This window comes from Scyliorhinus canicula, chromosome 5, assembly GCF_902713615.1.
Source record: "Scyliorhinus canicula chromosome 5, sScyCan1.1, whole genome shotgun sequence".
Lineage (NCBI taxonomy): Eukaryota > Metazoa > Chordata > Chondrichthyes > Carcharhiniformes > Scyliorhinidae > Scyliorhinus > Scyliorhinus canicula.
In genome coordinates, this window is record NC_052150.1 from 74797184 (window position 1) to 74823266 (window position 26083).

General features: G+C 43.4%; 1 protein-coding gene across 1 annotated transcript in view; it reads left to right on the forward strand.

Annotated features, from left to right (window-relative positions):
- The window catches only part of pde11al (phosphodiesterase 11a, like), a 392598-nt gene that overhangs the window by 242022 nt on the left and 124493 nt on the right, over window positions 1-26083 (forward strand). Inside the window, exons 7-10 of the mRNA XM_038797237.1 lie at window positions 4753-4828; window positions 6472-6539; window positions 9000-9092; window positions 23019-23069. Of these exons, the coding sequence (XP_038653165.1) occupies window positions 4753-4828; window positions 6472-6539; window positions 9000-9092; window positions 23019-23069 (288 nt within the window). The remainder of the gene's footprint in view (window positions 1-4752; window positions 4829-6471; window positions 6540-8999; window positions 9093-23018; window positions 23070-26083) is intronic.

Consider the following 26083-nt stretch of genomic DNA (forward strand, 5'->3'; position numbering starts at 1 on the left):
TGACATAGGAGGAGCACAAGTGTCATAGCCTTCTTGTGCTGCAATGTTCAAGTCCGTTAGTAAATTTGTATCTCTCATTTGAGTGATATTCAGTGGTAGCAAAAGATGACCTGATCTGAAATGGCACCGTTCCCACTCTGGAATCAGGACATAGCCTGAAAATTGGAGAATCCAGCCCACGATCTACACTCTCCAGGCATCAAAGGGTGGCAGTGCGTTGACGCAAAGTCAGCATTCTCTGTATAGCTGAATTTAAGTTTGGATATATACATCACTGTAAAGATTGCAGAACCTGAGTCAGTCAGAGTGCCACTGTAAATCTAGAAACTAATAGCTACAGAATGAATCTCCTCCTATAATGAATCAATGAGCACTGAAAGCTTCTTCCAGACCCTCAGCACTGAGGTATCGTGCACAAGTAAATGTATTTGACATGTTGTTTTATTATGTGCAGAACAATTTGTACCCGTAAAAAAAATTAGACCCAAAAAGCAGATCACCATAGTAACAAAGGTTTTTTCAGAATATAGGGTTCAAAGGCTCTCTTTCAGACTTTCACATTTATTTAGTGCACAGCTGAGCATCCCTCACCCATTCTGGATGCAGTGAGAGTTCACAGCGTATAATTTATAGTGATGCCACATCGATCAGATCACGACTTCCGCAGTTGCAAGAGATGTAGCAGTGATTACAAAGAGAGATGTCAGTGTTTGTGTCCAAATTCCTGCTCAAAATCCTGGTGCCAGGTTTTACAACCCTTCAGAGACTTAGCTGCTGCAAATGAAGAAAAATCTATGTAATATTAAAGCAGCTGCTCCATCTGTGATTAAAGCCATACAGTCAGGACGAGGTGTTCAGTCATGAAGAAATACTGAACCTGAACCAAGGTACTCTACATAAACATTAAAGGTTAATATATCTCTTCATATATTCACAGAAAAAAACAAAAATTGGACCAAAGTGACCAGAGGTATTAGTTGGCATTATACAAGTCAGCAAACAAACATATATAGGGAATATGTGGTCTGCATAAAGGGGGAAATTTACTGAGTGACAAAGGAATTTTGTACGTTTCCCCTATGAATGGACAATCACAGGCATCACACCCGTGATTTCCTGGCATGCCATAATTTATTTTTTTTAAATAAATTTAGTGTACCCAATTAATTTTTTCCATTTAAGGGGCAATTTAGCATGGCCAATCAACCTAGCCTGCACATCTTTGGGTGGTGGGGGCGAAACCCACGCAAACACGGGGAGAATGTGCAAACTCCACACGGACAGTGACCCAGAGCTGTGATCGAACTTGGGACCTCGGCGCCGTGAGGCTGCAGGGCTAACCCACTGCGCCACCGTGCTGCCTCTGGCATGCCATAATGATAAGTTTAAGTGCCCCAGTACTTGGAAAAATATCCCCCCAAATTTCTTCTTTAACAAAATAAATGTCTAATTTTCTGTGTAGTTATTGACCCAGAGATGAAATGACAGGAATGTGAGCTTAGACAGTTGTGGATTCAGTTCTCGGTTTTATAACTTAGGCTAACGCTAAAGGAGATCTGCATTGTTAGAGGTGGCACAGTTGAATGAAAATTCAAACCGAGGCACCTTTTATCAGTACTGGTGGATGTTAGAGATCTTGCAACACTGTCAGAAGATAACCTGGACAATGCTGTTTTTTTGACCAAGACAATTTAGTTTAATTTAGATATATGTGAGCTGATGCATTTTGATGGATGGAATCAGCGCCGGACCTACTCAGTTAATGGTAGGGTGTTGGGGAGAGTAATAAAACAAAGAGATCTAGGAGTACAGGTTCATAGCTCCTTGAAAGTGGAGTCACAGGTGGACAGTGGTGGAGAAGGCATTTGGAATGCTTGGTTTCATTGGTCAGAACATTGAATACAGGAGTTGGGACGCCTTGTTGAAGTTGTACAAGACATTAGTAAGGCCGCACTTGGAATACCGTGTACAGTTCTGGTCACCCTTTAATAGAAAGTATATTATTAAACTAGAAAGAGTGCAGAAAAGATTTACTAGGATGCTACCTGAATTTGATGGTTTGAGTTATAAGGAGAGGCTGGATAGACGAGGACTTTTTTCCTTGGAGCGCAAGAGGCTTAGGGGTGATCTTATAGAGGTCTATAAAATAATAAGGGGAATAGATGAGGAGTCTAAAACTAGAGAGCATTGGTTTAAGGTGAGGGGGGAGAGATACAAAAGGATCCAGAGGGGCAATTTCTTCACACAGAGGTTGGTGAGTGTCTGGAACGAGCTGCCAGAGGCAATAGTAGAGGTGGGTACAATTTTGTCTTTTAAAAAGCATTTCGACAATTATATGGGATAGATGGGTATAGAGGGATATGGGCCAAATACGGGCAATGGGGACTAGCTTAGTGGTAAAAACTGGGTGGCATGGGCAAGTTGGGCCGAAGGGCCGTTTCCATGCTGTAAACCTCTATGACCCTACAATTCATTGACTGGTTTTTCAATACAGTTTGTGGGACATGGTTATATAAAAATGTTTGGTGTGTTTACCTGCACTATAGGAACTTGGTTCAGGTTTCACAGACATGCATTTTACACTAAATCATTTAATAATAATAATAATAATAATAATCTCTTATTGTCACAAGTAGTTTTAATGAAGTTACTGTGAAAAGCCCCTAGTCGCCACATTCCACCACCTGTTCAGGGAGGCCTGTATGGGAATTGAACCCGCGCTGCTGGCCTTGTTCTGCTTTACAAACCAGCTGTTTAACCTACTGTGCTAAACCAGCTCAACAATTTGAGACTTTTTTGAGAAATGTGATGAAGCATTACATAAAAGCAAACTTTTTAATTTTTGTGTAGCTTGGGTGAGATTAAGAATGGGCACTGGACGTCACCACACCATGTTCCATGGCGGACACAGACCGCAGAGCAGGACCCTAAAAATAGAGCCCCCCCTATCGGGTGCGCGCCCGACCCTGACCGCCCGAACATTGCCCGGCCGCATATAAGGCCCCCCCCCCCTGCCCTCCGATCGGCCCGCCCCCGACCTGGGCGGCCATGGCCTGAGTCCACAGCTGCCACGCTAGCATCCCGACTGACAGAACCATGTTAGATCCACGCCATCGGGACTTTGGCTGGTCGGAGGCGGAAAATGGTGGGCCGGGCCTCCAGCGATGGCCCTCGGTGGGTGATGGGAGGCAAGAGTACTCCGCTTTTCAGGGCCAACAGAATCGGGGAACCGGCGGTGGTCCCGATTCCGTGCGAGGAAATGGATTCCCGGTGCCGGCTGCGATTCCGGCACCGGGGTGCGGAGAATCCAGCCCCATATTGTTTTTTAAATGGTTATGCAGACATTAGAAAGGACAATATCCTGTTGAGATTTTAGTCAATGCCTATAATGGTATTTTCTAAAGTGTAGCAAAAGGTTTTTCCAGGTCTGTTTTAATGCCAACAGTGACACCCATAACAGACTTCTGTTCAGTACAGAGAAAACATGGTCATACTTTTATTTATACGTTGAGAATTTAGTGCGATTAGAGGAAAGCCAAGTTTTAAGGTTGTTGTAATTTAGGGGAGCGAGGAATGTCTGACCAACTTCCAGTCATTCTGGAGAGATGAGCCTTGATGAGCTCCCATGTAGTTCTTCAATATTTTCCAGCTTTTCTTGGTGTGTTGCCGAATTTATTTGTGTACTTTGGAATATCCACATTTTGCAAGTTTAAAAATTCAAATGTAAATGCCATTTGGATTTGAAATGGGCTAATTTACAGCATTATGTCTAACAGCGTAATTACTGTATCAAATGATCTGTTGGACTAGTTTGTGGCTGAGGAGCTCCCAACCACAGGGGATATGCAGTCGTGTCCATTAGGCAGTTTGTGAAAAAAACATTTGGGGAAAAGGGATACAATTAAATCAAGAAAAACAAATGAGGAAATTATTTGCAAAAAGTTAACACATTTAAACTAGAGTTAAATAAGTCTGCAGTGTGCTTTACTTACTTCTGATGTAAAATAATTGTCTACATGTGAATTAAAACAATAATAAAAAATCCTCCAGCTTCAATTTTTAACTTCTATTACAAGACGTGTTAGCTTGGCTCAATTTTTAAATATATGTTGCCTCTGGACCTATGTTGCTATCTTGGTTCCTGCCACCTAAACCATGGTTTAAACTCATCAGCTAGGCTGACATTTTATGGTGTATCTGCATTGTCATTCTGGAAAAGTTATTAAAACTGAATTTGTTCTATCAGTTATAGCATTCCGGTGGACATTAGAAATTGCATGACACCATTTGAAGAACAGAAGGGGGCTGTCCTAGCTATCATTTCTCAGTTAACCAGAGTCACCAAAATATTTTCATCTCATTGTTGCTTGTGTGATATTGGTGATGCTCAGAGCTACCGTATTTGCCTACACAATAGCAGTTACTGCACTTGAGGAATAATCTGTCATGCTTTGGAATGTTTACATATGATAAGGCACCATTATAAATTCAAGCATTATAATGATCTGCTTATCAGAGTGGCTTCACTTATTTAGTCTCGATCATAAAATTTAGCTAAGAGTTGGAGAAGGAAGAGTTAAACGTCTTTGAAGTGTGCAGCAAGAGTATTTGCTATCTGATCAAAGTTTCAAAATAATCAGGCAACATTACTGGGGAATAAATTTTGGCTTAAAGATAGTGTAGTGTCTTTCATGTTCTGGAAAAATAAATTGTTAATGATCCTCGTATTTTCACTGCCTGTTTACTTTTCAGGCAGACCAGATGTCTGGTTTTCACATTCGCTCAGTGCTTTGTGTTCCCATCTGGAACAGTAATCATCAGATCATTGGTGAGTGGAGACACAGATATAAATTTAACAATGTTTTTATCGACAAAAAAATGGCCTTTATGCTGATTTCCTCCTCAGGATGTGCATCCATGATACTGGGACAAATGTGAATAGTCTGTAAGTAGCTGTAGTTTTCCAGCAAAGCTACACAAGGTGCAAATTTAGGCCACACTTTGAAAACATAATGCAATTTCCTTTTTTCATTTCTAATTTCTGCACAAGAACATTGATGCCGATTGATATCCAGAAACAACTTTGGAGAGTATTGGGGTGGTGGTGGAGGGGGGTGGGGTGGGGGGAGAGGTCATGGGAAGGGGTGGATGTGGAGGGACTGATTCTGACTGTCTTGCTGGCTTTATCTAATCAGTAAGTCAGCTGTTCAGATCAGGAAAATGTCAGCTCTGGTTGGTACAGATTGAGCTGATTGAGCCGGAGTGCTGAAGTTGATCTTGGCGTCTTAGGAATTCTACGAAAAACCTTCAATTATCTTAAATGTTATTTTCTTGTTCCATATGCATAGACAACTATTTTTTTATGGAAAGTGGAAATGTCATTTAATAAAGTGAATTATTTTTCACACCATCACTGCCTAAGTGAAAAGAGACCATGACACTGATGGGAATGTATATCACACTGAAAGAATCACACACACACACACACAAAATGGGTAGTCAATAAAACATGTACAAATATAATACAGCAGGATAGATTTGACAAATGGTTATTAGGGGCTTCTACTATGCAAAGCTGGATTTCTTGAAGCTTGTGTGCGAAGTCTGCACTAAGTATTTTTCTGTTGAGTGAGCATTCAAAAGATTGTAGTCAGTTTGCACTCTTACTATCAGTGTAACATCAGAATATTTTTTACATTGTTAGCATAGATGCCCACACTCTTACTCTAGCTTTTGGGATGGTATTGATGCTTTAAAGGACGATTGCAGTGAATCCTGTTTGTCACAGTTCTTATCATAGTTTGTGTTGGAGTTCAGGCACCGTTACTCGCACATTTCGAAGTCTGGACAAAACGACGTCCTACGTTTGGAAGAATTGGTGTGAAATCAAAGTTGAAAACTGGTTACCTGAGATCATTTGACTAGTCAAACTGTAACCTTTGAATTAAACTTGAAATTATGATTCTCAAATGTTTTAGCCTCTGGATCAAAATATAAATTTAAAATAAAACTGTTCCCAGTACATCCTATGCTTGTTTCCAAGAAAACTGTGCCAGCTTAGGAGAAATTGTGCATTAAAAAACGTTAATAAAAAAGTCATGGAACCTGAGATCTCTGAAATATTGTGCAAAAATATTAAACTACTGAAGGTTTTGTAATGTGTCACGTTATCTTGACTACATTTTCTTGCTGTGATCCAGAAACTTTTTTTATTAGCTATTGATTTGCATTGGTGATTATCTATATAAAACTTGCTGATCATATTATTTTTGCATTGTGATATTCAAAAGGAATTGTTGTATTTGATTTTTCTTTCATCTGCTCTACAATGTTGGGCAATAGGTTAATTATAATCTGCACTAATGCAGGATAATAATGAGCTTTGCTAGCTATAAATAAAATCAAAGATTGAAGGTTTTTCAAATCCTAGGAACAACAACAGTTGATCATTTAAATTATTTTCTTGTGTAGGAGTTGCTCAGATACTTAACAGGCTGGATAGAAAAACATTTGATGATGCTGATCAAAGATTGTTTGAGGTGAGATTATTACTTTTCCTAGACCATAATATTCGTAAATTGTAATCATGTCTCCTTAAAAAAAATGCAATATTTATCCCATGTTTGGCATACATTTGACACTTTGTTACTGTAAGTCTGAGTACAAATCTGATTGTTCCATAAGTTTAACTATAAATTGCAAAATGTCCCTTAATGCTAATCTCTTTCACTTAGCTGTTTGGTTGAATGTATGATTGTTCATATTATGAGGCCTGTGAGAAGCAATGTAACTATAACAGTCACTGATGCTGACTATTTACATAACAGTGCTTTTCTTATCAGAGGTCTAGGACTAAAATTCTGGAATCAGTTAACTCATTCGTTAATTAAACTATTTAGTAAATGATGATTAGCTGAAATATTAATTTATCTGAAAAGTTTCTGGTGATTTTATTTTATTTTAATTTTTACATGATTAAGGGCTATGACCAAATCATCAAGCTCAAAAGCAGGAGTCGAATGAGGGCTGAACATTAATTATTTTTAGTGCTTTGACAGTAGTGCTGAATGACTGTACAGAGCGTAATGTCACATAGAAATGTTTTTTAATTCAATGGTACGGGCCAGGAAAAAATGAGTCAATTATGGAAGAAGATTCTTCCTGTGCGCCATGTGTAATGAAATCATAAGCCAGTTATTTAGAAATGGGTTTCTGATTATGTTGCATTTGATCTGGTGAGGAACCCTTCTCCATCAATCTGCTGCCAGCCAGTGTGCTTTGTACTGCCGAAGTAAAATTCTGTTAGGATGAAAGAATCTCAAAAGCCAGAAGACTGACTGAGACCCTTTGCTCATATGAGTCATGCACATCAACACCAATAAGGATTTTAAGTGTAAACTCTCATAGGTATTTATCATTCAGGCTACAGTATTCATAATATAGGTAGAGTAATGCCGGCGGTTTTGATGCAATCTTCCAGCTCCTGGACCTAGAAGAGGAAAGGGATAATTTTGCAAATTTGTACTTCTATAAAACAAACACTTAAGTCAGAGATTACAAATAAGGTGCTTGAAAAAACATGACATCCAAAGTGAGAGCCACTTCTCTTCAATACTTTTGACACTTGGTGGGAGATGTGCAGTACAGTTCCTGGAGAATAAAATATATTTCCTCTGCTTGTGCAGTGACTTATTTAGCAATTTGTGCAAACCTGTAGCATATTGTTTGAACATAAGGGCTAGACATGTACAGAATGAAGGAATTATATAGACAAGATCTTGGGAGTGAACTTCAAAATAATGGTGCTTCTTTCATGTTTATTGAGAAGAGGGATGCTGATTTTGGGGAATAGAGCATGTTTTTACTTTTTGGAATGAGTGTCAATATTAAACAGTTTCTGTTTACCTGCAGCTTGGACATAAAATTAAGTACCCCCAATTAGGCCAGAATAGAAATTCCCACCAATGGTCAATGGACATTTTGCTGCCTCGCCAGATTTTCCATTCCACCAGGCGCAGAAAATCTCGGCCGGAAGTGGACATTTTTAAGCAATGTTCTCATTCATGATGAAGAAACGAAATGGGCATTCATTTTGTTCTTCTATCTATTTGTCATGTCACAATGTGAACTCCATGAAATTTCACACGGTTCTCCTGGTATTGCACTAAACCTCTCATGAAAAACTGTGCAAAGAGCACTTACACTTTTTCACCAGCATTTCCAACAACCTTCTTCCAAAATTACAGTGGATTACTTGGGACAATCTTTGTGGAATTTCCGGATGTATTGTTGCATATTACTTTGTATATTGAATTATATATTGATCGTATTTCCCTATCAAAAATTACCATGAAAAATTAATCAGAATATTATTGAATCATACTGAAATTAAAAATCTTAAAGACTGATAAAAGTAGTCAATTATTTGCAATATTTTAGAAGGAGACTTGTTCTTGAGATTATTTTTATAAATGAAAGGGATAAACTGTACTCCATTTATAATAAAGCCAATTTATCCAGACTGAAACAGTTTTCCCAAACCAACACACTAAAATTAATGCACATTTCATGTGTTGCAGTGTGCTGGAGTAGCAATTTGTCCAGATATTTTCTCCAATTGATGATAGGTGCAGATAATGTCAGTACATTAGTCACAATCTGACAGGGTCCGGACTCACTGTGCTCTCAATGGTACCAATGAAATAGTACATGTTACATCTTCTGGAATTTGAGCTCTTAATCAGAATCTGCACAACCAATCAATGGTTTGCACACTCACAATCTGTGATTAAATATTTTACATGAGAAATTATCCATCTAACCAAATAAAATGCCAAACGTCTTGCTCAGTATATTTGTGAGACACATTTACATATTTAGAGTGTGTTAACCCATTTAAAGATCCAAAATAGTTGACAGTTTCTCACCTGGTTGCCAGTGTAAAGTTGTCCGTGATTTATTATTAAAGTGCTCATGTGCTTCTTTTGCTTGCTCCTTAGGCCTTTGTCATTTTCTGTGGTCTTGGCATCAATAATACAATAATGTACAACCAAGTGAAGAAATCCTGGGCAAAGCAATCAGTAGCTCTTGATGTTAGTATGTTTTTTTATATTTTACAATGTTTTAAACAAATGTGGAAAACATTGAGCTCGATGGATTAATAAAGCTTAAAATTATTTTATACAGTGTGCTTGAAAAGACGTTTTGTAAACTGTGGTTAGATACTCTTGAGAAAAGCTGAACCCAGAGTGGGTCCTGCATTCCCATTCTCTGTCTTTGCTCACACCTTCAGATATAAATAAAAATGAGGGATAATATTTGTTTGTATAGTGCCGCCACACAGACTATTCTGATTCTCTGGGGCAAGACAATATCGCGAGCTGCTAATTGCATGTCCCGCAATGATATCAATGACAAAATGTATGTCGGCCCAGCAGCTCATGGTATTACTTTCCACTGGAGAGTCAATGGAAGTCTGCAAAACACCATGCAAAGTGGCACTAATTCTTTTACAGTCTCTGCGGCCAATTACCCCGCACCCTGGCATCACTGTGTCCTCATCCTCAGGTCCAGTGAAGTGCTTGATGGCCACCAACAGGCTTCACTATATTTCGCAGGCAGCAATTTGGAAAGCATAAACTTTAAATGTTCAGACTGACATCATTGTAAAGGCTGATTTTTTTTTAAAGAATCTCTTGTTCGGCATTAAAATTCATATGTGGTTGAGAAGTGAATTGGATCAGAATGAATTGGGTCATTTTACATTTATGAACATTGTTTGCACAGAAAAGAGGGAACAATGGAGATTTGGTTTCCACATAGGATAGTGTATCTTGGCAGCTGAATTTGTGCCACAAATGTGACAGTCGCTGGTTCTAAGAAGGGAAATAATTGGATCCTCACTTATGCCTTCACTACCAATGTAATCTGTATTCCCTGCAAACTAAATGACCACTTAGTAGAAATTCCTTCAAACATTGGCCCTTAACTGACCTTTTGTAATGGTGAAGGAATTACTCATTAACTTTTTACTTTATTACTCTCATAGAAAGGGTGCTTGCATGCACTGTATGGCCTCTGCATTACAAAGTGTCTGTACCTGGATGTTGGCATACTCTTAGATAAATACATGTAATTATTGCTCAGCAGCTCTAAGTCCAAATTGCTCAGAAGGTCTAAGTATTAAAATTAACTTATGTTTGACCTCAGAAATTGTCATTTTTAAGGTTTTTTTATGAAACACATTCTAGTGGCACTGCTCTCCACATCAAGATGTCATCAGCGTACATGTAGACCAGTGTTTTTCAAACCTTTATCCAGGGACCCACTTTTACCAACCTGCTGACCTACGGAACCCATGACGGCAGACCTTCACGACTCAACATTTTCTTTTTAATGCAATAGGTTAGCTTGCTTGGTCATCACGATCTCACTTGCTTGATCATTCAATGTTACATTTCACTGAGGACTTAAGCTGATGATTTAAGTTCTCACTGCACCCTTTGAAAAAAATCAAGAGGTTTGTCCTCAAACTCACCATGCTTATTCTTCAAATACCTTTGAAGTTTTGAGGGTTTAAAACTTTCATTTGTTAATACTTGCCTGCATATAACACAGATGGGCTTTGCATCCTGATATGCATTAATACAATTAACAAAGCCATACCTCAAGAAATCATCTTTAAACTGCTTTGTTTTCGATTTCAGTTTCTTAGTAGGCTGTTCACCAGAGGCCCTGGACTCTGGAAACAGCTCACACTGTGCTGTTCAAGGCCAGCTGGACTGAAGCCTTGTAAACGTAGTTAACCACTAAATACCCATTGACCATCTAGTCTCCAGTTGTTCCCCAATAGGGCAAAGATAAATATGGTGGAAGGGGTCAGACGGTCAAAGCAGGATATTCACATGGGCTTGGAGTATGTGCCGGAGCCAATGAGAACTGTGCCTCCTGCAGACCTGGTGGAACTGCACTATCGGATTCAGGGCGGGTCCACTGTGATGGAGGCAGAGCCACTAACAGAGACCACCCCCATCCCGCAACCCCACCCTGCACCCTGGACATGTGATTGTGTTAGCCGCTTCTGGCTATGTAGGTTCGGCACAGTTCCTGATCAAGATGCACAGCTGCGAACTGTACTCCACGGATGAGGCGCGCTCTAATTTGCCGCTGGCTCACTCGGCCTCCCTGTTGTCGAGGACCCGCGGGTTGCCCGGGTGGGGAGCTGTGTTGCCCTCAGCACAGGGAGGGGCTGGCACAGGGAGCTCGGGGGCCGGCAGAGCCCTGGTATCAGTAGAAAGAACCGGACTGGAGCAGGAGGGGAGTGTCCCGTCGTGGCCCGCCCGGCCGTTCCCTCACTGAGATAGAGCAGCTTGCGGGTTCAAAGCTGGGATGTCCTTGTCCACGTTGGAATCCAGCTCTTGACAGGTGACACAGTAGTTTTTCTGTTTCTTGACTTGGAAGAAAGACTGTCCACATTCCTGACAACAGTCTGCCAGCGTCCTGCATCTTTCATCAGGTAATCCCCTATCAGTATAGTGATCTTATCCTGGCATTCATGGCAGGCCTCAAACACCTTCATCTCCCTCCTCAGACGGGGAGGTCCATGTAAACATCTCATTTCCCCTATTCAGAGGCATGCTGCTGCTGCCGGAAGTTGCAGCCAGCATTCTTAAAAGTCGGTCGCAGCCACTGGGCGCTCCTCCTGTGATCGGGAATGTCACAACAGCTCACTCACCGACCCTCCCAATACCCACCCACAACCCACCCACCCGTCGATTGCAACCCGCAGTTTGATAAACGCTGATACAGACGGTGCCCCATTTTATCAACAATATTCAGTTGTAAATCTTTACCACTTCTCCTCTCTGCCCGTTTTCCTGAAATTCAGTCTTGGGGATTTGCAATTTCCTCCATTAAACACTGGAGTCACCAAGTTATTACTGTTTTCAGACCCTGCCACCTATGACCCCATGCCATCAATTCCATCCTTTCCCCAATCCGTCTCAGGTTAAATCAGATTGTTCACGAACTGGAGGACATTCTATTCAACCTAGAGCTGAATTCCTGGCAGAATATCATCTTTGTCACAAAGACTGCTAATTTCAGTCTCCATAAGATCACTTATGACACCGCTGCTCAGCCCATCCATTGTCACAGTATGGGCTAAGGAGGTCATAAAATAATTCAAGATCAAGTCTATCACAGTGAAGGGTGATGTACCATCAATTGAACGCGAGACGAGTTGCTGTACAAAAGTATGGCTTTAATCAGCTAGATGTTAGCCCTGCGGCCGATTACAGTATAAGGACGACCGCCGGGATTACTGGGTATTTATACCCCGCCCTGGAGGCGGGGTTAACTCAGCCTCTCGACCAATCGGGGAGCCGTCACATGACTGGTCTCAACCAACCGGCCGAGAGGCACATGACCGACCAGGGCCAATGGTAAGCCGGTGTTCTGCACCAATGGCAGGCAGCTATGCTAATCATACCACCACAAAGGACAGCTAACTATGAAGATTAGCACTTCAAATGTTTCCAAAGAATTACCATGGAACCTCTGGCGAAATGGTGTAATTAATAAAAGCAGTCATTTACATCATTTCCATGGAGGTTCTGCTGACCTCCCATTCGAATTCAGTCTAAAAAGCTCATCATGCTGGTGCCGGCTCTTTGAATGATCTGTTCAATTTGTCTCACCCATCCATGTCCTTGCCACCTCCAGATTTAACTATTCAAATGCCCCCCTGGTTGACCAGCCTCCAGTGCCTCATGAACTGTGAACTTCAGCCAATCCAAAACTGTGCTGTCTCTGCGCTTACCCAGCCTAACTCAGCAACATCTTCCAGCCCTATAAAGCCTCAATGCCTTCCACTCCTTCCACTCTAGCCTCTTGTGCAATCCCCCCTCCTGTTGCCAGACAATTATTGGCTGTGCTGTCAGCTGTCAAAACTTTACAATCTAGAATTCTCTCCCGAAGCGACACCACCTTCCATTAGCTCCATCTCTCTGACTACATGCCTTAATATCTTCTTCTTTAGTGTCCGTTATATGTTTGTTTGTGCCTCTGGGAAGCACTTTGGGATGTTTTTTTCTACTTCAATGATGCAGTATGAAACCATAAGACATAGGGACAGAATTCGGCCACCCGACCCATCGAGTCTGCTCCGCCATTCACTCATGGCTGATATTTTTCTCATCCCCATTTTCCTGTCTTCTCCCCATAACCCTTGATCCCCTTATTAATCCAAGTTGTCCTTGATGAAAAGTAACAGTTCAGGGCGTCCGATTCCATCCTAACCCAGTGAATCTCCTTATAATGGGAAGTTTTACGTAAAATTAGTGATAGCCCTTTCATGGGCAGTCGAGTTTCAGAAACACAGGCAAATTATTAATCATTCCACTAAGAAAGTAAAGATTACTTAAATGTATATTATTAAACGTTTCAATGTGCCTTCACTTATATTTATAAAATCTTTCACTGTTGCAGGACCTCTAGTGGCATCCTGTGCTCATTGCTACAAGAGTTCTTTTGATTTATGATGCTTTACTGATATTTTATCATTTATATTGTTCAGCTATGTGCACATTGAAACAGATGATTAACAAAACATTAGCAATATTTTAGAGCTGATTTAAATTTTCTCTTTCCCCATAATAAAAATAATTCTTCTGCATTTTCAGTAATCAGTCAGTGGCCTATTGGATGAACTAAGGCCCGTAACTTCCTCGGAATGGCAATCTCCAATGGACTTACCCATGTAGTAATTGCAAATCCGCTGTCACACCGAACCTTCCTCACTCAGGCTGGGTGAGGCAGGGGCAGCGAATCGTTTCCCTGGCTGTATCAGTGTGGAGTAACTGTACCGGAAGGAGGGTGTGGGGACTGGAAGACTGGGAAGAAAAGTGAGGGAGTGGCAAACCAGGAAGGTGGTGGGGGGGGGGGAGACAAGACCAGGATGGGCAGGGGAGGGGGGGTTGGGAGACTGGGAGGGAGGGGGACGGCGGGGGGGTGAGACCGAGTAGGAATTGTGGAGGGGGGGGGGGGGGGGGCGGCGGGATGGGAGACCTGGAAGGAGAGGGAAATGAGAGACCGAAGGATGGTTTGTGTCGGCCTGCACCATGAAGGGGTTCGTCAGGCGTTGGGCTGTGGTGGGGGGTGTTGGGTGATAGGGGTGTGACAGATCTGCTGGGGTGTGCCCTGTGCAAGGCTTGGTCTTCGTGTTTAAATACTTTGGAGTTAGATCTGATTTTTTTCCTTCTAATTCGTTCTGTGGAACTATGGGATAAAACCGGCAGAACCATCCAATATTAGCAATTTAAATTGCTTCTGCAATTCAGATGATTCTCAGCCCAGCGCAATTGTCCAGGAGCAGTTGATGCTTCTAGGCAATTGTCAGGTAAACCCTTAGTGGGAACATAAGAGAGATTCCCGACCGCATCATTGGGGTACCCCCGAAATGTGACGCTGGGGAACCAGGAAGTTATGGGCCTCGTGTTTTTCCTAGACAGGCCCCAATTTCTTTGGGACATCCAAGGGGGAGATAAAGAGATGTTTTTTCAAGCAATGAGTTGCTGTTATCTGGAATACATCGTTTGGAAGTGATGGATGCAGATTCAGCAGTAACTTTCAAAGGGGAATTGATCAATAATTAAAAAGGAATAGAAAGATGTAGGTCTATGCAGAAATTACAGGAGTGTGTGACTAATTGGATAGTCAAAGAGCTGACACAGGCACAGTTAAGTCAAACATCATCCTTTTATACAGTATGACTCTAGGATATTCCAGTCTCCGGCTGGAACTTGAGTGGGAGGTAAGCAGAAGCTTCACAGAAATGATGTAAATAGTTAATTTTATTAATTTACCATTTCTCCATAGTTTCCATGGTCAATCTATGGAGAATTTCGAGGTGCTAGGCTTTGTAATTAGTTGTCCTATGTTGTGCTAGGCACATAGGGGGCTGGATTCTCCAATTCTGTGGCTATGGCCGGAGGATATATCTGGTCTTACGATCAGAATGTGAATGCCGCCCCGCACTGATGCTCTGTCCGCTGGGCGGCTAGCAGCCGCTCCACGTAGAGCCATCGGCTTTACCTGCCGATACAGACGTAGAATGGCCGGGTCCGTGGTCGTGGATGCACATGGCGGCGGCCTATGGCGGCCGCACCCTATAACATTGCGCCTGCCGCGTGTGGACCCGGCCTGCCAAAAATTTCCCCCTTTTAAACCCGCTCACCACCCCGGACAACCCCCACCAGTCCCCCCAGACCCTGCCAAATGGGGCCTCAGACCCGCAATCGCATTTGACGCTGGTATGCGATTTCCCAGTGACCGGAGAATCGGCGCCAGTCGCGCACGTTTGACATGGCGCCGGTTGGGGGGGCTTTGAAAGAGGCCCTCTCGGCAATTCTCCACGGTCGACCAGCCGAGTTCCCGCCGGCGTGGTTCATGTATGGTTCCACCCGGCGGGAGCTCGACGTCGCGGCTGCGGTGGCCATCCTGGTAGGGAGCAGGGGGATCATTCTCCGATGGGGGTCTCCACGACGGCCAGGCCCGCGATCAGGGGCCACCGATCGGTGGGCGTGCGTGATCTTGGGTGGGCCTACCTTCTTCCGTGCCGGCTCGCCATGTGACTCCGACATGTTGCACGGTGCCGGCGCGGAAGCGGCTGCCACGTGCATGGGCGGACCCGCAGCCAGCAGTGCCAGGCTGCGTACAGCAGCTGGAGCAGCGCGGAGCACTCTGGCGCTGTGCTGGCCCCCTGTGGGCCGTGGAATCGCTGAGCCAAGAGGCCCATTGACACCCGCATGAAACACTCCGGTGTTTACGGCGGCGTCAACGCTTATCCACGTTTATGGAGAATTTCGGCCATAGTTCCTAACCCAAGCACCACAATTGTGGTGATTTTTAGGGACACAAGTGAATCCCAGTTCATACACACCATCTCCATAACACACAATTAATAGACAATTAACAATATGGCAGTTGGTGCCACACTCTTGGGATTCACTGGTGGGTTTCCTCACAAATATCATCAGCTACCTTTGATGGGGTGTGTCTTTTTTCTCTGAGTAGCAATCCCATGTGGGATTCCAAGTCCAACAAGTCAGAGAGTTCTGATTGTCGCAAGATTAATGCATTCCAACATCTCCCTATGTTTGTAGTTGCCCACTAACCGAATGTTGATCAAATGGTTTACAAATGGTCCTGGTTGATTTGGTGGTGCGTAGATTGCCACAGTGGATGACGCCCTGCAACAAATTAAGTCATCCAGAGGGGCAAACCTGAGTTGTTCCTCCTTCTGGTTAAAGTCATCACAGACGAACGTGACATAATTACTCTTCTTGGAAACGGTATTCTGTGTTTGTGCGCAGCTGACTGGACAATCCTGAAAATGACTCGAGTAACCACATGGAAGGATCTGGAGGCTGAAAAGTTGAGGGCAGTGAGCCACTGGTACTTTGTGACCACTAGGTCAAGCAGAGTCTCGTAGGTCTTCCACGAGGAGGCTGCAGATGTCTGTCAATGTCTGACATAACAATCTCAAGTTTCAGTAGCATAGCTCTTTCAATGTCCACGCAAACTGACAGTCTCTGCCTGCATGCCCTGTTAAATAGCTAGTGCCTCCTGTGACCTTGTTACACCCCTCTCTGCTGACCGATTGAGGGTTCCATCATAGCAGATTGTAGCTGCTGCTGATAGTCATTTTACGACTCATTCAAGGTCCAATTTAAGGAAACCATGGCACCACCCACACTCGTATTGTGATTGTCAATAGCTCCAAACTTCACAAGTTAGCCGTAGAACATAAATACTCAACAACACCTCTCCCAGTAGGAGACAAGAAAACATCACTATGTGGGCAATTTTGAGCCAGGGTGGTACAGTAACTTGCACTGCTGCCTCACAGCACCACGGACCTGGGTTAAATTCCGGTCTTGGGTGACTGTCTGTGTGGAGTTTGCGCTTCCTCCCCCTGTCTGCATGGGTTTACTTTGGGTCCTCCCAGTCCAAAGATGTCTAGGTTAGTTGATTAGCTGTGCTAAATTGCCTCTTGGAGTCCAAAGATGTGCAGGTTAGGTGGGGTTGAAGGGATAGGGTGGGGACGGTGGGCCTAGGTAGGGTGCTCTTTCAGAGCGTCGGTGCAAACTCGATGGGCTGAATGGCAGTCTTCTGCACTGTATGGATTTTATGGAAGCCACAAACACCTGCTGAGACTTGCTGCAACGAGGCTCCTGCATCAACACGCGTGCACGTCGAGCAGGTGAATAGACTGCTTAACTGCGGTACCAGTACCTGGACTTGTCGGGGGCAACTTTCCAATACAGCCCCCATAATATTGGTCTTCTACGTTGTCCACAACTTCGCACTGCAGAGGAGAGACTAAGAGGAGATGGGGGAACACCACATCCCCTCTGATGAGGAGGCGGTGGAGGAAGATCGCGAGGGACTTCTGTGGAGGAGGAGAAAGGACCTCAGGCCAGGGCCCGCATGGGTGCAGGGATAGGACAGCCTCATAGCCTCTTGTTTTGGATACAGGCAGGACTCTGGAATGCAAAGCTCTCCCAGCGTACGGTATTACATCTCATTAGTACTGTGGTGCTATCGGTAGGTTCTCCTGATGGTGCCCAAGTTCATGGCCAGGGCACTAAATCCATTGGCTGGATTCTGCGGGAGAATGATAATGATTTGCATTTAGGACAGAGCAATGCTCCTCTCATCTTCAGCGTCGCGTGGGACTCTGCTTGACAGGGAACCGAACGTATCCTGCGAATGAACAGGCTTATCATAATGTTCAGAGATGCTGGATGACCTCTCATCTGCTGTAGCCCCCTCCAAGATAAGGGCTGGTGTTTTCCTCCAATTAACATCCAAACTTCTCCTTCATTTTGTCAGCCCATGGCCTCCTCATCAGAAGAGTGGCCAAACTGAGAGTCTGAGCGTTGATGCAGGGGGAGGGAGGTGAGTGTGGACAACATGGGTATACTTTAGGGCAGAACAGTGTTGCAGTTCTACCCTCCTCGATGTGCAGGACTGGAGATGTGTCGCTCACAGGGAGGAAAGGTGTGAGATGGGCTGGACACCCCCAGTGTCCCCTGGGCAGAGGACTCTGGGCTGCAGTCCTGACGATCATCTTCCCTTTGGGTGCCTGGGGGCTCCTCCATGGGTTGGAAGGGCAGCTGGAGTGAGATCCAGAATCTTTGCCGTCTTCTGCTGCTGACATTCGTGGATTCCCACAGCGCCTGCATCATTCAGTTGAAATCCTACACCGCTGAGCCCATGCCCTCAGCCATGGGGGGCTCTGAGCTGAACGATGGAGTGGACATCCCTGCTATGGAGTGCTGGTTTAGCTTACTTGGCTAAATCGCTGGATTTTACAGCAGACCAAGCAGGCCAGCAGCACGGTTCAATTCCCGTACCAGCCGCCCCAGACAGGCGCCGGAATGTGGCGACTAGGGGCTTTTCACAGTAACTTCACTGAAGCCTACTCGTGATAATAAGCGATTTTAATTTCATATCCTGCGCCAAGGTCTGCGAATCCGAGCCTCGCAGTGTTGGCCTCATTGCGTTAGAGTGATGCCACCATCTCCTTGGACAGAAGACGATGGGACTCCTCCAGTATACCTTGCAGTCCAAGGAATGATGCTGTAATTCCTTCCTGTTGCTCGCAACTCTGCCTTTGAAGCTCCAGCAGCTCTGGGACGACAGGATCCAAGGGAACGCCATCGGCCAGAGGCTCAGCTGAGTCCTGGGCTCCGGCATCCCTCTGAGTGCTGGATCCCTGTGACTTCCCTGCCTCTGCCTGCTGTGGATCATCAGTGGTGAGGTGCTCGCTAGTGAGTATCCCAGAAGCCTGAGTATTACTTATTTCCACCAAGGTGTGAGTACCTCTGCTCGTGGAATGTGTGTGTTTCACAGATAGATAGATAGATAGAGAAGATAGATAGAGAAATACAGCAAAGAACAGGCCCTTTGGCCCATGATGTTGTGCCGAACTTTTGTCCTAGGTTAATCATAGAATTTTGGATACGAAGGGCAATTTACCATGGCCAATCCACCCAACCTGCGCATCTTTGGACTGTGGGAGGAAACCGGAGTACCCGGAGGAAACCCACGCACACATGGGGAGGATGTGCAGACTCCACACAGACAGTGACCCAAGTCGAAATCAAACTTGGGACCCTGGAGCTGTGAAGCAATTGTGCTATCCACAATGCTACCGTGCTGCCCTTAAGAAGAAATTAATCTACACTCCATTATTCTACCCTAATCCATGTACCTATCCAATAGCCGCTTGAAGGTCCCTAACGTTTCCGACTCAACTACTTCCACAGGCAGTGCATTCCATGCCCCCACTACTCTCTGGGTAAAGAACCTACCTCTGACATCCCCCCCGATATCTTCCACCATTTACCTTAAATTTATGTCCCCTTGTAATGGTTTGTTCCACCCGGGGAAAAAGTCTCTGACTGTCTATCTATTCCCCTGATTATCTTATAAACCTCTATCAAGTCGCCCCTCATCCTTCTCTGTTCTAATGAGAAAAGGCCTAGCACCCTCATTCTTTTCTTGTAAGACCTACTCTCCATTCCAGGCAACATCCTGGTAAATCTCCATTCCAAAGCTTCCACATCCTTCCTAAAATGAGGCGACCAGAACTGCACACAGTACTCCAAATGTGGTCTTACCAAGGTTTTGTACAGCTGCATCATCACCTCACGGCTCTTAAATTCAATCCCTCTGCTAATGAACGCTAGCACACCATAGGCCTTCTTCACAGCTCTATCCACTTGAAAGGCAACTTTCAAAGATCTATGAACACATCTTCTTTGCTTGTCTCTGCGTTGTCTCCCTTGGAGCTGCTTGGGTCTGTGGTATATAGAGGGCAAGAGGATGATCTGGCTGGTTGACTGGCGGCCCTGGAAGGGAGGTGGCATTAGTGCATCACGGGGGATAACTAATGGGGGGTAACGTTACTCACGTGAAGCCCATCCTGCACAATCTTTACTGAACAACCTTTACTATTGAAATTCCCCCCACTGCCTCATAAGTGTTTGCACGAAGAAGTGTCTGGTACTGTGGAAGCTTTCTGCGTTTAGCATAGTTTTCAGTACAGGTGAATTTCCAGCTGTATGTGGCATACAGTTCCCATAAGGAAGAAAAGGAGAGTCTTACCTGTCTCTTTCAAACACTAAACATGCACAGAGCCAGTTACTTGGTTATTAGATATATTGGCCCTGAATTTCCCTGAGTTCTTCCATTCTCCCATTGTAACATTGGCTGGAAGTCACAGAAACCCTCAGAGAAACAATTGTATGGTTATCAGCATTGCTTATCAGCAAATGGTATGATGTAAACTTTGTTCTGTAGTTTGAAGGGCTTTGAATTTGATCTGTTAATTCATAGAACATGGTTCCACTCAGAAGTGGTATGTCGCCAAATGTAAACGAGGATTGGTCAGCCATGAACAAGGGATTACTCCTCCCTTCTCTCACTCTGAAAACAGTAAGAAGTCTTACATCACCAGGTTAAAGTCCAACAGGTTTGTTTCAAACACTAGCTTTCGGAGCACTGCTCCTTCCTCAGGTGAATCACCAGCAGTGCTCCGAAAGCAAGTCTTTGAAACAAACATGTTGGACTTTAACCTGGTGTTGTTTCAAACACTAGCTTTAGGAGCACTGCTCCTTCCTCAGGTGATTCACCTGAGGAAGGAGCAGTGCTCCGAAAGCTAGTGTTTGAAACAAACCTGTTGGACTTTAACCTGGTGCTGTAAGACTTCTTACTGTGCTCACCCCAGTCCAATGCCGGCATCTCCACATCATCACTCTGAGAAAACAAGAATGCTTTATTTTTTAATTCAGATATATTTAAAATATACTGAGTTAAATTTTGTTTTCAAAGTAAGATTCAAATCAATTAAAAGCTATGCGCAGTTAAACTATGTGACACTTGTGTTGAAACATAAAATTGTGTTGCCACTGTGTAAAGCATGGTTCAAAATTGCTATTTTTGCTTTGCTGACAAGATGACATTATCATTACCTTTTGTTTGGTGTGGGAAGAGTACATTAAAAAACGAAATGCAGAATAAGGTGTATTTTAAAATGTATACTTCCTACTAATTTAAAAGGACACTGCCTTGACAGAAAATTGAATTACATTTCTTTCATTTTAAAGTAAAAGAATCAAGAGAGGTGATAAGGTTAAATCAACTTGTCATGCATTGCACCCATTATAAAAACACTCCTTAAGTTTACTCTTAGAAGAAGCATATGGCCACTTTTCTTAATATCTCCACATGTGGCTCAGTGTTATATTTTTTCTGAATAGGCTTTTGTGAAGTGCCTTGGGACATTTTACTACATTAAAGGTGTTATATAAATGCAAGTTGTCATTTTTGAGGTGTAAAACAATCTCTGCATGTTTTCGGATTGTGGCTCTAACATTTTCAGATATTCTGTGAAGCCACCTAAGTTAGGTATTAAGCTCTATACAAGTGGTGATAAGAGGCCAGGCACATACTTTTGGGACCCCTCTCAGAAATTACTGTGTGATGAGTGGAGCATGTACCCATCCTGTTGTATTGTGCGAAGCAAATAATGGCATGATGGGAAAACTAGTCAAGTTTTCTTGGTACAATTAAATTTAAACTGACTTCGCATAACCTAAGGCACAAATACAAGCAGCCACGGTCAACTCGACCTGAGAACTGGCTGACTCTAAACTCGGATAAAGCTTGTCCGTCATAAGACCAGAGCAATCTAAATACATACGTAAGCTAAAAACTTGTCTCTGTCGGTACTTAAACAAGTTTGCTCCATTTCTTAAAACATGTACCAAAAGACAAGATAAAGATATGAGACCCCGAGTCCTCTAAAGGTCAGCAAGGTGACGCCATTGTAATGATTATTACTTATGTTTTACTTTTGATCAAATTCCTGACCAAGCTGTATTCATGTTATCTTGATCCTATAATGTATAAACTGCGTCTTATTCTTTTGTAATATTGCAGACTTGGAAGGGAACCAGCAGTTTGTACATGACTGCCTTCCGACTTCAAGTCTCAGCCATACTGCTAGCAGTTGTAGTCCGTAAATAAAGCTTAGTTTTGCTTACCTAACGAATGAATCTTTCTATCACAGTCCAGAAGCGGGGAAAATATTGACTACGACACTGTTTCACTCAATGTTCTACAGCAGCTGCTAACAAAATGTTGCTGTGGAGACAGTTGGAAGCAGGAGTACTCCTTCGAACTCGAAAGTCCTCGCAGTGTCACTCCACCCCCTCACTCCCCTCCTCAACTCCTAACACCCTGTCCCCGAACATGGCACATCAGTCATTCGCAGCCACAGGGACTTATCTTCAAGTTGTTTCTGACAAAATAAGTGGGGCCAGCATTTGTTACCTTCAAATGCACAAGTCGTCTGTGGAGGCAGACTGATACCAACAGCCCATGTCAATAATAAGGCCCGAGCCTCAATTTTTGGGCTGTCTGCTGTTTGGAGTGAGCATATTCGGCATCATAGAACCCCTACACCGCAGAAGAAGGCCATTCAGCCCATCGAGTCTGCACCGACCCTCCAAAAGACGCCCTACCTAGGCCCAGACCCCCACCCTATCCCCACAGCCCAGTAACTCCGCCTAACCTTTTGGACACTGAGGGGCATTTTAGCATGACCAATCCAACTAACCTGCACACCTTTGGACTGTTGGAGGAAACCAGAGCACCTGGAGAAACCCACGCAGACACGGGGAGAACGTGTAAACTCCACGCTGACAGTCACCCGAGGCCAGAATTGAACCCGGGTCCCTGGCGAAGTGAGGCAACAGTGCTGACCACTGTGCCACCGTACCATTGCCATGGTTTAGCGCATAAGAACATCCAGAACCAATTTTTACCCTTATATGATTCATCATGATGTAGATGGAAGTGATACAGTTATGCGTTTTGATCATTTTGTCAATTTGCAGTATATATCTTTAAATAAATTTCAGTATTATTTCTGTTTATCATTTCAGTTGCTGTCATACCATGCAACATGCTCGAAAGCAGAGGTCGATCGACTGAAGGTAAACTTCTCCAATACGAATCCCATGAAAGTTAGCACAGTTCCAATTGTGCTACCATTTGGCAGGCACCTCTAAAAGCCTGGAAAACCTACACCTCTGAAATCAAACCTTTCTTTATAGAGATACTAAATCAGAACACCCGTGCATGCTATTGGTGTTTTTTTTACTCAACTGTGCTGAACTCTTGTTTAATAATAGATTGTCTTGGGAATTTCATTCACAAGATGTTTTATATATCAACATGCGTGACTGGGTTTATAAATTTGTAAACAGGTTGTTGATTATAAATCTAGAAGCGAGTGATTAAATGTAATGCATTCGCCTGCTGACTCTCTGCTGCCACATGAAAAATACTGAATACAAAAGAGTGGTCAGTGCAGATTATTTATTAAAGTAATAAAATCTGCTCACAGTGAAAAAAAGCAAATTGATGAATTTAAGGCCTGCTCTCCCCTATTACACAAAGAATTACTGCATATTACCTTCCTTGTGCATGCTGTTGCTATAATGTCTATTTTATGCTCTATAGTAAAATGTTAAGTATTGTGGGAAATAAATTACTATAATTACAATACTGATAAGTTATTGTAATTATTTTATCTACAGGTATTTCCCACAAAGAAGTTGTATATATTTGGCGCAAATGTTTAGTTATTGCCGATGTCATTTGTGTGGAATATACAAGTGCAAGTGTTGAAATATGTCTTTTAATGATACCATCAATTATGTTGGTAGTACTGTAGACACCATATTATGCACCCTTTCTATGACTACAATTACCCTCTCACACCAGACCCTTTTATAGCACTGTTTCTTGAGATCATTTTAGCAGTGTCTGGTACAATAAAGGGTTGTAAGATGCCGAGCGGCCAGTTTTATGTGAGTTCTCTATTTGTCATTTCAGCCATATTCAAATATATGTATGAGCGATCCTCCAACTTTGCACTCCCCCTCACAGGGAGTCCTTCCCATTGGGAGCAGAGAATTTGTAATTATTGGGTCAATGTTTCCAATGTGCTTCCAGTGGGTGATGCTTCCTGTCAGGGGTACAAATCAGAAAATTATCACCCATTCCACTTTCTATTTCACTTTATACATACTCTTTTTTTTCTTCTACTGGAGCATACCTGCACTTTCTTTATCCATATCCTTCTCTTTTATGGTTAGGCCACCTGGTCTGAGGCCAGGGTGATCTAACAACACACATACTCTTCACGGACTTGTATAGTGGGGATAAAAAAACAATTGAATGACATTACCCATTCCTCTGAGCCTCCCATGCAGGTTTTTATTCCTTTTATGGAGATATAAGCTGACATTGGAGTAAGATCTTCATGTCAGGTGTACAATAGTTTGTCATTACAATACAGGATGGCCAGACCCAGTTCTATGTAAGCTTATGCATTTTCTACCTTTAGTGGTGACTATGCTGTTTGATGTGCAGGAGTTTTCTGCTAGGAATTTCCACTTTCTAGGTATCGGGTTCAAACCCAGCCCAGATTGATAGGCATGGAGGTAATTTTGACTTTGGACAAAACTTTAAAGTGGGTGATAGTCAATATTGAATCATCTGCACGATACATATCTCTCCCGTTTTTCATCCACTCAGTTCAAAGAAATTGAAGTGGAGATGCCGGCGTTGGACTGGGGTGAGCACAGTAAGAAGTCTTACAACACCAGGTTAAAGTCCAACAGGTTTGTTTCAAACACGAGCTTTCGGAGCACTGCTCCTTCACCTGAGGAAGGAGCTGTGCTCCGAAAGCTTGTGTTTGAAACAAACCTGTTGGACTTTAACCTGGTGTTGTAACACTTCTTAAGGAAATTGAACACGGGGAGAGGGCCCTTAATTCGATATTGTCAGCTTTATGCTTTCGGACAGTCAAAATGAATCCAGTGGCAGGGGAGTGAAAATGGTGGATTTGAGCCCTCCTTCCAAAGACGGATGGGGGGGATGCGTTGGGGTCATATTTGTACCTATTCTGCCTCTGCGATCACTCTACCCTGCAATCATTCCGCATCCAGGAACTCAATGACAATCTCTCTTCTCTGTGATTCTGTGATCTCTCTCTCCTGCAATCATGCTTCTCAGACATCTCTTTCCCGCAATGTATGTCCCCCATTATCTCTCTTTCCCTGTGATCTCGTTTCCCCGAGTTCTCTTCCCCAATCTCTCTCCCCTGCCATCTCACTCTCCAGAGGCTCTCTTCCCCATGATCTCCTTACCCTGAGATCTCCCTTTCAGCACAGGATCTCTTTCTCCCCGTGATCGTACTTGTTGTGATTCCTCTTCTCTATGATCCTTCCTATCTGCAGTCATTCTTCCCTGTGATCTTTCTCCACCAGAATTCCTTTCCCTCGCAATCTTTCTTTCCCCCATGACCGATCTTTCCCCCATGACTGCTCTTCCCCCATAATCAATCTTCCCTGTGATCTTTCGCTATCTGTCATTTCTCTCCCTGTAATCTTTCTTCATCCAGTGACCTCTTTCCCCTCCCGAGAACTCTCTTTCCCCGTAATATCTTTCTCCCACAATTTCTCTTTCACCACGATAAATTTTTCCCAATGCTCTCTTCCCCTGCATCTCTCTCTACTGCTGTGGTCCTTCTTCCTCTCTGCAGTCTCATTATCTCCCTGCACCACCCTACAATCTGAATATGAAATGCTCGCTCCCAGCACATCGAGCTCAGGGGGCACAGATGAGTTCAAAGTTTCTTAATATTCTGTCCCATCGAAGTACATCATCCCCAACCTCAGTAAGGTATCGCTTGTGAATGGGACGGTTTTCAATTTCCGTACCAACCATCCTGTATAATCCTTAAGTAAGCTTCTCAATTCTGACTTGGTTTGAACTTAGATCCTGTAACTCATTGCACATTGACGGCCTCCACTCCCCTAATAAATACTTCCATTGTTAAATTAAACATATCAACGAAACTTCCATTCTGTTTTGTAATTTAAGTGATGAGGTGAACTCTGTTGCATTCTGTTCATAATCATATTGCCTTTCCAGAACA